The sequence below is a fragment of the Akebia trifoliata genome, chromosome 9 (assembly GCF_017979445.1).
Source record: "Akebia trifoliata isolate Shusen 1 chromosome 9, ASM1797944v1, whole genome shotgun sequence".
Lineage (NCBI taxonomy): Eukaryota > Viridiplantae > Streptophyta > Magnoliopsida > Ranunculales > Lardizabalaceae > Akebia > Akebia trifoliata.
The window spans coordinates 27,124,096-27,139,380 of NC_141383.1; the positions used below are offsets into that span (position 1 = coordinate 27,124,096).

Sequence of the window (15,285 nt, forward strand, 5' to 3'; positions counted from 1 at the left end):
AGTTTTTCGATAAAATTTAGAGGGTTGTAGTAAAGAAAATGTTTTACTAGAAAAGTTGGAAGGGATGTGCTAGTGAACTTCTTCCATCGATGATGGATTAGTCAAGGAAAATGTATCCATTTCAGATTAGAGTCTGAACCTTTTGCCGCAAGGGTGGAGGAATGAAAACCTCCTCCCACAAAAGCATATCCTTTGTAGTACATAATTCCTGTACACAGATCTAACGGTTGAAAGAGCACCACATCAACCATACACTTAGATCCCACAGTTAAAATATTGGGTGTTCAATAGACGTTCATTTTCAAAGACATGGATCTAGAGCAAAAAACTTTTTTTTGATTTTTTTAAAATCAATTCTAAATCATGATCACAAGAGACTGAGATGTTAATTTTTTTTTTTTCAAGATACTCTCTCAACCGTTGGATCTATGCTATAAGAACTGTGTGTCATAGAGGATCTGCTTCCCTCCTCCCACACCTCTATACATGCCACGTTAGCCACATTTCAAGGAAATTTTGAGAAAGAGATATTTTAGGCTTTAATTCCTTTAAATGTAGTTAACATGACATGTATTGAGATGTGGGAGGAGGGCTTCTTTCCTCCACCCTGGGTGCACACGATCTCGATTTTTGAAGTTAATGGATTGAATAATGATGAATGCACATGGTTTTGGTACGCGATTGATATGGTAACGGCACAAAACTGCATATCTTTTTCCTGTGTATCCGGATGAAAAAGATTTATGGTTATGTGCCGTTGTCATATCAATCACGTGCATTCATCACGACCCGGATGGATTAGGCAAGACTAGGGGTGTCAACGGTTACCCAGTTACCTGAAATTGAAAGCCTCGATTTCGGTTCTCTTTTTATTGGAACCGATTAGAGTCGAGTCCAATATAGAACCAAATCGATAGAGATCAGAATCATTCGATTCTATCCGATGAGTAGTCGTAGGTATTTGAAACTGATTTATTTTGTCATTTATTTTTTACATTATACATGATTGAAGGTTTTCCTATGTATATATTATTTAAAATTCTTCAAATTTCATACAAAACTACTTATTGGAGTTTAAAATAAGTTATTTCTTCTTAAATTTAGTACTTTTAAAGAAGATGAATTTTGATTTTTGAAAATAAAAGTCATTAAATCATCTTTTTATAGGAAGATATTATTATTAAGTTGATATTTTGTAAATAATATGTTAATTTTTAGAAAGAATTTTATTTTATAATTATATTGAAATATTTTTCCCATTCGATTCTTGAGAATCGGAACGGGTATCCGTGTTTTGTTCCGGTTTCACTTACTTTAAAACCGGAACCGGAATTGACCCATTGACACCGCAAGATGACGCAATACATGATGTCATCCCGAGACACTTGGATGCATGCCAGTGGAGAACCACTAGATCTATTAAATAAGTCAATGGAGACGGAACAAACAACAGGACTCTTCTAAGCTCAAACAACCAATTTTGATTTTTGACGCAATATCTTTCAATTTAGTAAACACAAACGACACAAATTTGATATAGAATAATGGAGAGTGTACATCAAAGAGCTTGAAAAACTGTGTGTAAAAGTAGAGTTTGAGATTTAGCCGGCTATCTCATTCTCTGGAACTGGATTTCCACCACCTAAAAACCATCAGGTATACATTTCATTTTCTTCTATACTACTTCCTATGAAAAAAGGAAAAAAAAAAAAAAAAATAGTTCGAATTTCTCTAAATTTACGCTTCATTCCTCAAATTTTAAGAGTATTGTCTATCTTCACATTCTTTTTTTCTAATACAAATTATATTAATTTGTCTGTTTTTTTTTTCGATGAGTTTTAGTAACTTTATTTCATCATCTGTATTTCTTCATTCATGATTTTATCCTCTCTCTCTCTCTCTCTCTCACACACACACACACACACACACTATTTTCCTTTTGTTTCTTCTTCTTGTACAAGTAGTCTTCAATTCGTTTCCGTTATTAAGAAGAAAATTTCAAATTTTGATCCAACTTATTTTATTTTCTTTATAAAAAAAATTTCTGGCAGGGATTTGCTCTTTTCGAATTATTAATTTGTAGTTAGGCAGGACTCTCGATCAATCATCCATATTCTGTTTCACTCTTATCTCAGAGTCTCCTATTTTTAGGGACCGACTAGCTGCACACCAATCTTAAAGAATTCTTATATTTTTATTATAAATTCTATTTTAGCCAGAGATTGACATTTGCAGGAAGATGTTGCATCCTTTTCAATGGTGTCTGCTTTTGTTACCAATTCTATTGTCAATTTTAACTGTTAAAGCTACACAAGTTCTTCCAAGCATTAATGAAAATGGGGTGAAATCTGCTGTCTTTCTGTCCCCTAAGTTTGTCTTGGGACCAGGATCTGTAGAGAATAAATTCTACTACAATGTCGACTTTCCAAGAGGTCACATTGCTCTCAAGGAATTCAAAGCTGAGGTAGTTGATGAGATGGGAAATCCTGTCCCTCTTCATGAAACTTATCTACATCACTGGGTAGTAGTTAGATACTATTCTCTCAAGGATACTAAAATTCAAGGGGACAGTGGTGATATGGAGCGTCGACTCAATAAGATTATTATGGTGAGTAACAGTGGAATATGTCAAAATTCCCTTGGGCAGTATTTTGGTCTTGGATCCGAAACACGCCAAACCATGACGTATGTGCCAGATCCTTATGGGATAGAAGTTGGAAATCCAAAGGAAATTCCACACGGGTACGAGGAAAGATGGTTAATTAATGTCCATGCAATCGATACAAGAGGTGTGGAGGATCGGTTAGGATGCACAGAATGTAGGTGTGATCTTTATAATATTACAAAGGATGAGTATGGACGGCCTTTGAAGCCAGATTATGGAGGAGGACTATATTGTTGCTATGATCAGACTCAATGCAAGCTAAGAGAAGGATTTGAAAGTAACAAGAGAAGCCTTTACTTGAGATATACAGTGAAATGGGTTGATTGGGAAGACACAATTGTGCCTGTTAAGATTTATATATTTGATGTCACTTATAGTAGGACAAGGGGCAAAGATCCAACAAGATCCAGTGATGGTTGCCTGGTATATTTACTAACCTTATTATTTATGTTCACTAATTTTTCTTTTTTTCTTTTTTTTTGGAAAGGGGGGGGGGGGGGGGGGATGGGCAGAGTAGGAGCCAAATGAAGACCACAATCTGCTCATCTTTGCAAATTGACATTGTTTCACACATTGCTGATGTGGACGTGTGTACAGAACCATATATGCTTTTCATTGAGATACAAGTGGAAAGCATCGATGGTTATGTACGCACCTCCACTTAAGATACTAGAAATAATAGAAGTTTTGTGGAAGAAAATGGTTCGGTGAACTAGATGTGTCTGTGTTGCACGGGAAGATATGTGTGTGCTGCATAGATATTGGATAATCCCAAATATAGAATCTGTAAAAACTTGTAGTATTTGTATCTAACATAAATCCTGCCTTTGATACAATATAATAAGGTATGAAGATTATGTTTGACATTTAGTAATTTAGATCAGATAGAAATGGCATGTTATAATTTCAATATAAATGCTTTATACTGGCTGGTAACTGGTAAGCATAGAAGTAGAACTTAACTATGCGGTAGATTGCCATCATTTGGCTATTACAGTTCATGAAGAGATTAGTAACTAAAAAGAGTCATGATAATATGACCCCCCCCCCCCCCCCCCCCCCTCTCTCTGACATACGCCTCCATTGCAGAACCATAGATCATCATTTGCCTCGGGATACACAAGAAAAAGATTTAGGGTTATGCATATCCCAAGGCAAATGATCTATGGTTATGCGATGAAGGCGCAGTGGGGAATTTGGTACAATGGAGACACTACTTTTCCATTACTCTGATGTACCTTTTCATTAATGTAGTTATTTTATGAATGTTAGGTTGTATAATACGCTGATAATTTCAATACAGATTGAATATGATATCAAATCATGTAGTGGTTCTGGTTTGGCTAGTGATGGGTGCATAGATACCAAAAAAACAAGCCTAGTTTTGCCTAATGGTGGTTATGTCGTCTATGGTGTTGCTCACCAGCATTCAGCGGGGATCGGTTCAACTCTTTTCGGAGAGGTAATTGTCGAGAATTAAAATTTTTGTGTTATCATCAGAGGTTCTTTTATTTTCACCTTATTTAGATTTTTTTTCTTTTCTCTTAGGTAGCACAACAATATATTAAATGAATGAAAAGATGGTGTCAACCCTAAATGCCAAGTGCTCTACTCATAGTATTCCCAAATTGTTTGTTTGAAATCTCAGACAAACAATTGCTTTTTTACAGCATAATTAAATAATCATTTCATTGTTCACATTTTTCGGCAATTTTCTCATCCACATTTGTGAAGTTCATCCCAATTTCCACGGGATTGGGTAGAGAGTTTTGTTCACAATTTACCAACATCTACAAAGTAGAAGAAGAATTGTTTTTGAGTTCTGCAACTCTTGTCAATATGGGTTTCTCTATCATTTTTAGGTTGAAATGATAGACTATGAGTAAAATAATGATTTAATTAAAACATGGGACTTTTAAAATCAAAATTCAACCAGTTATCAATGCCTCCCCCCTGGCGGCCAATACCAACAAAGCCTTATCCCAAAGATTTGGGCTTTGGGATGGCTAAAAGAACCCTGTCCCTCCATCCAATTCTATCCAAAGCCACCTCTTTTGTTTATTTTGTAGAAAAAAATATTCAAATTCGTTAATTTCAATTTGGTAAATTTAGGAGCCATCTGAGTGTATAGAACATATGATACTGGATAATCCAATCAGTGCTTTCTTGTTGGTGCTAGTCAGCTACCATCCATGATATTGGTCGGCCACTCAACTCCTTCCCCTACAATATCTATTTTTTATCCGCTTCACAATAATACCAGACTGTTTGGCTAGGACACTTTCGTAAGGGTGGTTGTGTACAGTAATATGGTCTACTATAGTTTCACTGTGGCTTCTAGACGCTTTAGAGCTGAGTGGTGCGTCTTTTATTTGTTGTTATTGCTATTCTCTTGCCTCTCCTCTCTGTAGTTCTCATGTCAAGAGCTTTAGAAAGCTTTGAAGATTATTTTATACTTAAAAAATGTTCTGTATTTGTCTTCGTGTTACTTGAATCAGGATGGCCGAGTTATATGTTCTTCAATACCAGTTTATGGAAAAGGAAATGAAGTGGGCAATGAGGCTGGCTACATCGTAGGGATGTCCACTTGTTACCCTCAACCGGGTTCTGTCAAGATATCTAATGGGGAAACTTTACTCCTTGAATCGCATTACAACAACAGCCAAAAGCACACGGGAGTGATGGGACTCTTCTACATTTTGGTTGCAGACCAGACACCGAAGCCTATGCATCTCTCCCGAATGCCATTTCATGTATGACTCTTGTTTTCTCCCATTTATTCTCATGATGGGTATTTGTAGTTCCTTCCATTCACTCGGATCTTCAAATCTTTTTTTTTTTTTTTTTCAAATCTTAGAATAAGGAGACTTTTTTCTTGAAATTCTTTTAAAATACCAGATAGATGGTATCGTATTTTATGAAACAGACTTCTAACTTCTCATTCTACTTACTTTGTGCAGATGCCGGATATTATGAAGTCTTCAAAGTATTATTGGCTAGTGGTTTTCACTGGAGTAGCAATTGCAATAGCTTTGGGCATCAGTTATCTTATTAGGAGGAACAAAAGAGAAGAAGGCTATGAATCCATATAATCCATATATATATATAATATATATATATATATATATAGTTGGTTAGTTCTGTTAGGGAAATTGTGCAGACTCTGTATCATCATCACTAAATCCCTATGTTTGCTTTAGTTTGTTGGAACTTGGAATCAAATCTTTCCTTTGGATGTAAAAGTTAATGGCAATATAAATATCCATATCGAAATGTTTTGATCACTTTGGGTTGCATGTCATAGTGTTTGATAACTTGTATCCACCATCGATTAGAAATCATTCTTAAACAATTCTATTATCAATGGATTCACATCACCAATCAACGGATCTTTTGTGTGTCGATTCACCAAGAGATGAACCATGTATCCATATGGTTAGTGGGTCACCAAAATTGCCATGTAACATAAATTGGCTGTGTCGAGTCCATTTGGATTTCGAGTGGGATTTGGGGGTTTTCCAAAGTTCGATGGGGTGCTCTGTTAAGATTGAGATGGCAGTGAAGTTTAGGCCACTGCTCACACCTAAACTTTCCCCAATTTATCAGTCACCTAAAAAGTAGGCATTTTGTTGGATATCAATATGGGAAATAGAGGAAATGAATTTATGGTTCATGAAAAGTGGATAGCACCACTACAGATGACCCTTTTGACTTAGATGGGTCGGCCTATTTGCATACACCAAAATGGCGAATTGTACCGACACTTGTCATACCCACCTTAACTTTAAAATAACTATTAGCACACATCTAATACCCTGATTTCTTTAATAATTCTAATTGCACACACATTTTGGATACTGAACGATTTTTTTTCCCTCTCTCTCTCTCTCTCACATACACACAGACACACACACACACACACTCATTTTGGTAATTCCATGATCTTTGATCGGTCCAAAGTGCCGATGTGGATTCCAAGTTGGATAAGTGGTGATTTCAAGGATTTGTGATGTCTATTATTGAACTAATAATAATTATGTGAGAAAGATTGAGGAAGAATAATAAGGGTAAAATAAAATAAAATAAGGAGGAGTGCAACATTTTTATTTTTAGAGTGCAATCATTCAAATGAAGTGCAAAGGAAAATTTTTAAATGATAAAGTGCAATTGATAATGGGTAGTGTGCAACTAGTTGATCCTTAAAACTAAATATATATGGACTAAAACGAAAAAATTAAGTTAAGAGAGATAGGAATCGTATGAGATTCTCTTAATTTCTTATTTCTTGTTATCATGGATTATTTTTGTTTCTAGTCTAAGTTGAGCGTTAGATCTCAAGGTTGTTGACCGAACTCAAACTGATAGATATCATCATGTTTTACTCTTTATGTATATGTGGATCGTTCCAAAGATTAAAATTAAGAAATTATATATGAATCTGATTGTGTCTGGGATATGGCTTTTGTGACGATGATTTGACTTGGAAAATGTAATTGAAACGTACTAGTACAAGTAGCCACACCTAATCCACCGTCCCCCAGACTTTCTTTTACAAACTTCTCATCATTGAGGTATATTAGATGGTGCACCTTTCTCAATTCAAGAAATTGGAATGCCCTCCCTTGACCATTTGACAATAAAAATGATATTTTATTTTTTCCTTTACAACCCACTCCTACTTAACCAAGGTTCGGCTCTTCAATCAAGACAAAAACATTTCTAAAAACCAAAATGTAAAAGAAAATTTCTTAAATCCAGGGAGGTATGAATTATAAAAAAAAAATAATAATCCATATATTTATATATCCATTGTAAAATAAAAAGAGTCAACTAGTAACTCAAGTTTGATAACCAACCCAAACGGTCAATGGAAACAAATATAATTTTTATAAGAAACAATTTCTAGCTATGTATATATATATATAAAGACACAGCAAATATACACCAAAAATCAAACACACACACACACACTTGATTTGAAACAAGCGAAGAAGATGGAGATGAAGAAGGTTTGTTGTGGGTATGACTTAGTATTAATAGTAGTAGTTTTGAGCATGTTGGTGTCTTATCATCAATCTGAAGCTCAGGAGGACAGTAGTAGTAGTAGTTGGTGCATGAACCAGCTGGCTCCTTGCTTGAACTATCTAATTGATGGGAACAGAGATGACGAACCACCAAGTAGTTGTTGTGAACCTCTGAAATCGGTGATTAAGTCGAAGCCAGAATGCCTTTGTAGCATGATAATGAGCAACAAAAGAGGAAGCTCTGCAGCTGGGCAAGCAGGCATCAATATCACTGAAGCCCAACAATTACCTGGTAGATGTGGACAGAATGTTAACCCATTTGGTTGCCTAGTTCAAAGTAACTACTTCATCTTAATTACTACTTTTATTTATAAATTTTAATCCTCATTATATAGTTTTATTAATTAATTACATTTCATAAAAGTGATTAGATCATTTTTGGAAGATTAATTAATGATATAATCTTTTGATGCAGGTTCTCCCAATAACAAGAATAACATGCCAAATGTTGCAAACAGGCTAGCATCTCATGTAGACATGCTATTAATATTAGTTGTTGCTTTATCATCCATCCTTCAAATTTCAAGTTTCATGGGCATCAAATAGTATTTTAGGTTGATCACCATAGTCCACCTGTCACGACATGGTTTGTCGATTTCTTTGGAACACGAGGGACTTCCTTCTGTTACAATATTTACAATATATATATTTTTCCTTTTCGGATTATTTTTTGCTTAATTTTTATCTATTAATTTTTCTGATTTTATCTTTTAATGTTTGAACAAGATATAAAAAATATCTATATTAAAACTAAAGCATGAATGATTCATGGATTTCCTGACTCAATTCTAGTTAAGATTTATTTCGGTTAAGTGTACAGGGCTAACTGTAAAGCTAGATCTGTTTGAGTTGTACTTGAACCTAGCATTCATTTGGGTTGGATCCAAGAGATTAGATTCTCCAGAGGGACATGAAAAAGGGGTAAATTCGATGCTTCACGTAGTGTAATTTTTTATATATTTATTTTTAGCTAATCAAGTAAGGATTTGTATTAAAAAGGAGGAAACTTACAAATGCCTGGGGCTAGGGAGACCCATTTAATCTCCAACAAAAGCCTTCCGGGCTAACAAAGGCAAGTTAAATACAATATCAAAAGCTTTGGAACTAGAAGTTGTTGCGTAGACGACCGAAGCAACAGCCGTGCAACATTGCTAGATGTTGTTAGTTTTTGAAAAATGGATGCCATCTAGGTGTAAAAATAACTGTCACTTGTAAATGTCCCTCGAGTGTGATGCTATATGTATATATCAGGGTTGGCAATGAGTAGGGTCATGTTATGTTAAGGTAAGGGTATTATGAAAACTTATCAAATCCAAACCCAAACCCGACACATTTATTAAATAAGTAAACCTAACCTGACCCATGTAACCTATTCAATAAAATTCTAATTTTAATTTCTCAAAAATAAGTTTCATGTCCACTGCTAAAAATGAAATACCATTACTAAAAATAAAGTTGAACAACCATAAACCAATATCATAGAGGCGTAATAGCATGACTTTCTTTTGAATTGTTTTTCAAAGTTCATAGAATTTCGTCCATTTCAACTTTGTGGCATTAATCGTATTTTTGGATGCTATAAGGTGATGTAGTTAGAAAACTTTCGTTTCTAACCTAGTAAGGAACATATTTTTCACTATTAGTACTCTTTTACCAAGCTAAGTGTTTTTCATTATCACATAAGTCATAATATCCTTACATAATAAGATTTTTAATCTTACTAAACGGTCATTTTGTCCACATGGATCACAATATAGGGGAATCAAATACTTCAAGCCTCTAGATTTCAATGAAAATTCAAATTAAAAGAATAAATATAAATAAATAACTTAACAAGAAAAGTATTTTTTCTTTTCCAAATTAAAACTTTAACTATTAATTATTTTTAAAATATCTTAAAACAACCTCTATTTTTATTTTATAGCATTAAAAATAATGTATTATGAAAAAGTTTGACGAAATTCATAAAAACTCCAACCCAAAAGTTTTGACATTTTATATCTAGTGGATGGTTCTTGGGACAACAATAGTGACAACAATTTTTTGTAAGCCACTTTTGATGTGGTTAGAAGTTTCAGAGTGAGCTGATTTTGGATGAGGATGATCTCTATGGTGAGGAGATCATCTTCACAAAATATCATCCCATTTAAAAATTACTAAGTCATATAAGACAAAAACTGTTGTTAATATAAGTCCATCAAGTGGACTAACTGTCCAGTGAACTAATGAGTTGAATTGTCCAACTTTGTGATATACATTGAGCCAACAAACTACACACACACACATCATAGAGTTCTTTTGTTGAGCTCATTTCAATCGTGAGCATTCCTAGGTTTTAAAAAGCACTAAAAGAGAGTTTGCCAACATTTCTCATACTAAGTTGTCCCACTTTCACACTCATATATGCATTTCTATCGGGAATACCCTCTATCTAAACACTCCACTAGAAATCTAGTTATAAAATTCATTAAAAATCAGAGACTCATCATCTCAATGATACAAGTATGCTACTTAATTATAGGGATGGGTGCTGCATTACCAGATCACTTAAAAATTATTTTTCCATTGAACTTAGTTTTTGGGATCTCCAATTACTTATGATGAGTTCCATTCTTGTTGGTGATTTAGTTTTCAATGGGCTATAATCCCATCCCCCTTGACATTATATAAACTAAGTCTCTAGTTAATCCTTTTGTTAAGAGATGCTAAATTCTCTTTTGACTTAATAAAGTCAATAGCAATAATTTCATTTCTTAAAAATTATGCACAGTGTTGTGTTTACGAGAATTGCCGTGACTAGCTTCCTATATAAAAATTATTTTGAGCTTCTCATATACCCACTTGACTATCACAAAGAATAAATATCGTAGTAATTGGTTTTGACCACAATGACATACCTTTAAGAAATGCTTTAGCCATTCTTCCCTAGCTTTATCTAAAGTTATAAACTCCACATCCATATTGGATTGGGTTATATATGTATATCTGTTGGTGAATTTTCAAGATATTACACCTCATACAAGAATAAACACATATCAATTAGTGGATTAGACTTATTAGAATTTGAGCTCTGCATTATTGTACCCTTCTAGTATATGATGATGGATATCTTCCAAAGCTAATTCCTGAATTTAAGGTGTATTTTAAAATTTTAAAAACTATAATTAAGGGTAGAAATTTAAGATGCATTCTAATGCTCTTGACTAGGACTACTATTATGTTTACAATTTTTGATCTAGGTTAATGTTTTTTAAGGGTAGAAAGTGACATGTTTGCCAAACACTCCCACACTTTTAGATATTTATAATAAAAAAAAGTGTTCTCTTTATCCACAACTCATAAGGAGCTTTTATCTAAATCTTTAAAATGAGTTTTGTCTAAGATAAAACACGTTGAGAGAAATGACTTCCCACTCATGGTTATGGATAACCTTGAACTTCTAATTAGCAATGCCTGCCCCCATGTGCCTTTGGTCTACCTTACTAATTGCCGCTAGCTTATATATTTCTATTCTCTACATATATTATCTTCTCGGATCCCTACTCTAAAGACTACTATATCTTTCTCAAAGTCAGTAAGATCATTCCCTTCTCTTGGTTAATTAATTGCATGCTTAGCATGGTTTAAGTTGAATGAATTGTTGCCTACAATAATTTTCTAAATAATTTAAAGGAAATATCTCCCTTTCTATAAAGGTTCTCTAGGCTACTACGACTTGCCTCTTAGGATTCAATGAGATAATCTCTTCTAGCATTGGCTTAAGGACTTTGAACTATCAGGATGTATTATTAGTGAAAGAGAAAAAAAAATGCAAATTAAAACATAGGAAATCAGAGTCTGAATGACCGATCACCTCTAGATGATCGAATTTCTTATAGGTAAGCATGTAATCCTTCATCCCTTGTAAGTACCTCTTCACTTTTTTTTAAATGGTTTTTCAATGCCCCATTCTTGGATTGCTCTAAAATTTCTCTAACATACCAATTACAAAATTGATATCTGATTTGGTACACGTCTGAGCATACATAAAACTTTCAAAGACTAAGGCATATGGAATGTCTTTCATTTGTCCCTTTTCTAATTTATTCATCAGGCGTTATGAGAAATTCAATTTATCTCCTTTTCTATGGGTGCATTTTCTGTTGAATCACACTCGAACCATTCTTGAATTGGATTTTCTAGTCTTTGTCTTTTTCTCTTGTTTAAATTATTAAATGACTTGTTTGATTAGTATAGTCTCAAATATGAATGATTCAATTAATTGAAAAAGAAAAGAATTCTCCTAACCTTACTGAGTTAGTAAGGATTTCACCCTTAGTAAGGGTCCTTCGGCTCACCTCTTGGCATCTAAAAATATGATCTGATACTTCAGGGTTGTAGATGATGAAATTCTATGAATTTTGAAAAAATGAATTTAATAAAAATTATTTTTCACCGTTGAATTTCATTTTTTAAGTTTGAGAGTTATGCGGAAGTTTGATAATTGTCCATTTTCAAAACCTTGAAACTAGTTCAAAAGAAATTGTTTTTGGGATTTAATTTTGTTTTGTATTTTTGATATGAGTTTTTAGATGAAACTTAGAGGGCTGTGGTGTTGAATTTCTGATGTGGTAATCAAGTTGAGCAAAACAACCCTCAGTAAAGGCTCAAAATCTTACAATGAGAATAAGGAAAGATTTCACAAAAAAAATTGTATGACAATTTATATACTAATAGAAAATAGGAAAAAATAATTGAATTTAGCATATAAGCAGACAAACCTAAATAACAAATCCATATAGAATTAAAGAGAGTAAAGGTAAAAATGTGTTATATTCATGCATACTCTACAGAATCTATAGGTGTTAATACGTTTGAAGGCTACTCAAGATGATCAAGAAAGATCCATATGATCCCTTAGAGTTAAAAAAACATAAAAATTAAATTAAATTAACACATCACATGTGCATATATGCATGCATGAATGTTAAATATAAGGAAGTAATTAACATTCATTTCATGTCCATCTCTAATACCAAACTTAACGAACCAAAACTGTCCTCTCTATGATGTGATTACTGTTGTAGTATGAGGGCAGCTCCATGTCTACCCTCACAAATAACACATACCAGGTAAGCAGGGATAAATACATGTGGGTGGCTAATGAGGGGATTTGAATTCCAAACCTCGATCTCCCTTCTTGGAAGTGGTCATTGGGCCTAACACTTGTTGGTTGTTAAGAAAATTATTCTTTTATTGTTAGATTTAATTTATCGGAAATCTAATAGGATAGAAGTAATAGAGTTCACTTTGACTGAGATCATGGTTCGATTCGAGCCTTAGGTAACTCACCTAATAATAAACATATTGACCTAGTGTATGTTGTGGAATTTGTCAACTTGTTTACATTCGATTCCTAAAGCAACCATAATAAAATATTAAAAAATATTATTATCTTTTATTCCAATTCCTAACTACCAAGGTTAGGATAAGCTGTCAATTTTCTATTTTTTTTTTATATTTTTATATTTTCAAGATTCTTAGTTCTTTATTCCAATCGATCTTGGTAATCAATTTGATTCCCACCTAATCATTCTACTTGGTTCCAACAATGTAAAGAGAAACATTGTCTTTACTAACATAGTAAGATTTTAAGTCTTACTAAGGATTGTTTTGGTCAAATGATAATCCACATTAGCAATCCAACACCACAACCCTTCAGATTTCAGCACATCCCTTTAGATATCATGGAAAAACTCAGACAAAAAACAAGTTCTTTTGTGCTTGATCCAAGATTTTTGAAAGGGCTATCAAACTTTTGCTTAATTCTCAAATTTAAAATTAATATTCAATAGTGAAAAATAAGTTTTTTTGAATTTTTTCTTCAAAGTTTTTTTGAAAAATAAGTTTCCCACGTCAGCAATGTGGGAAACGATGTGATGAATTTTTTAAGAATTGTGCTGAAGTAAATTGAATTTGAAATTGTTTCACGCATTGGTGTGCACATAATCATAGATGCTTCTCAATTGTATCTCGATGAAAAGCATCTATGGTTCTATATACGCATCCACGTCAATAATGTTTGAAAGGATGTCCATTTCAATGTTACGTCAGCATTTTCAATTTTTTAAGAGTCCTGATAAAATGACTCACCAGGTGGCATACTCAATGGACTCGTTGCCGTGGAAAAGTTTGAAAATTGTAGATCTTTTTGCCTTGGGATATACTTTTTATGGGGAACTGCAATCATGTATATCGAGATGTACAGATCTACGATTCCAAACTTGTCAAGTCAATGAGTCGATTGAGTATGCCACCTGGCAAGTCAATTTATCATGACTCATTTTTTTAATGTTACTTAAGCAACTTATTAAAATTAGCACAACTACCTCCGAAAGAGAGAGCTAGTCCATGGATCTTTCCACACGTTCTGAATCCTAATACGAGGCCTGGCAAACTTGTAGTCTTGAGCTCACGTTGTGGCATCCAAAAATATGATCCAACCCCACAGGAATGTACATGACAAAATTTTAACAACTATATTGGATCTCAATGACATTTTTTAAGGTTTCAACTCTTCCTAAGGGTTAGAAATGTGCTCAATGTCAATGAATGACATTGGGATTTACTGTGATTTTCTCACATTTGTTATGTGCGCACCCCACGTCAGATACGTGAGAATCGTACTAAATCCCAATGTCACTCCAGCACGACTTTTCTATATATTCTTTTCTGGAAAAAGAATAAAAAAAGTTAAAATCTTACTAAATTAATAGGGAAAGTGTTTTCTTAAAAACTTTAAAGCCTGTCATTGGACGAATATTTTATGAGTCGTAATAATCTGACTGACCCACATGTCATGCTCAATCAACACTCTTGACGTGATAGATTCGAACCGTAGATCGGCCTTCCACAGGATACAAAATTAAGGGTTTCTCATAAAAAGATGCTGGTTTGTATCCCAAGGAGAATAGAGGAGAGCAGATCTGCAGTTTGAACATGTCACGCTAGGGGTGTTGACTGAGTGTGCCACATGGGGTAATCAGATTATCACGACTCTTGTATTATAATGAGCTCAGTGGTGGCCATTTAGCACTTGTCACCGTTCTATGTTATCATGTACATCAATAAATTGAGTCAACTAAAAACAAATGAGAAATTTAACAGGCACAATTGTAATTTTCTGAAAAAAAAACTCCCTTGATCAAGTTTGTTTACTACTTTATGAATCAGGCTAGTATGACCAACTTTGTAAGATTTCAAATTTTGTTAAGGGTCGTTGTCATGTATGGATTATCAAATTGGCAATCAAACACTGTAGTCTTCTAGATTTCATTAAAAAATTCAGATTCAAAATAAAAAATATATATATTTTTGATCTTGATTGAAGGTGCTGAAAATGGATTGCTATTGAATTTTTAAATTTAAAACTAAAATTCAATGGTAAAAAATAAATTTCTGTTCAATTTTTATTTTAAAATTATTTTAATTTTAACCTTTGCAATCCCGTGTCATCAGATGACGGATTCTGCAATTGATGTGGTAAAGATCCACTCC

General features: G+C 33.6%; 2 protein-coding genes across 3 annotated transcripts; both read left to right on the forward strand.

The window, feature by feature from the left end:
* The first annotated feature begins 1,448 nt into the window (after positions 1-1,448).
* LOC147395179 (uncharacterized) lies at positions 1,449-5,949 on the forward strand. Of its 2 annotated transcripts, none has more exons than XM_086454293.1 (5): positions 1,449-1,656; positions 2,236-3,088; positions 3,969-4,127; positions 5,164-5,418; positions 5,626-5,949. In XM_086454293.1, the coding sequence occupies exons 2-5, from the start codon at positions 2,240-2,242 to the stop codon at positions 5,755-5,757; spliced, it is 1,395 nt and encodes a 464-aa protein (XP_086310419.1). In that variant the 5' UTR covers positions 1,449-1,656; positions 2,236-2,239; the 3' UTR covers positions 5,758-5,949. The 2 variants fall into 2 exon arrangements, with proteins under 2 accessions (XP_086310419.1, XP_086310420.1); XM_086454294.1 differs by lacking the exon at positions 1,449-1,656 and adding an exon at positions 1,729-1,764.
* Positions 5,950-7,624: 1,675 nt separating this feature from the next.
* LOC147395180 (Bifunctional inhibitor/lipid-transfer protein/seed storage 2S albumin superfamily protein) lies at positions 7,625-8,415 on the forward strand. Its single transcript, XM_086454817.1, has 2 exons — positions 7,625-8,026; positions 8,165-8,415. Exons 1-2 carry the CDS (start codon positions 7,660-7,662, stop codon positions 8,293-8,295), a joined length of 498 nt encoding a protein of 165 aa, XP_086310943.1. The 5' UTR covers positions 7,625-7,659; the 3' UTR covers positions 8,296-8,415.
* Positions 8,416-15,285: the final 6,870 nt, after the last annotated feature.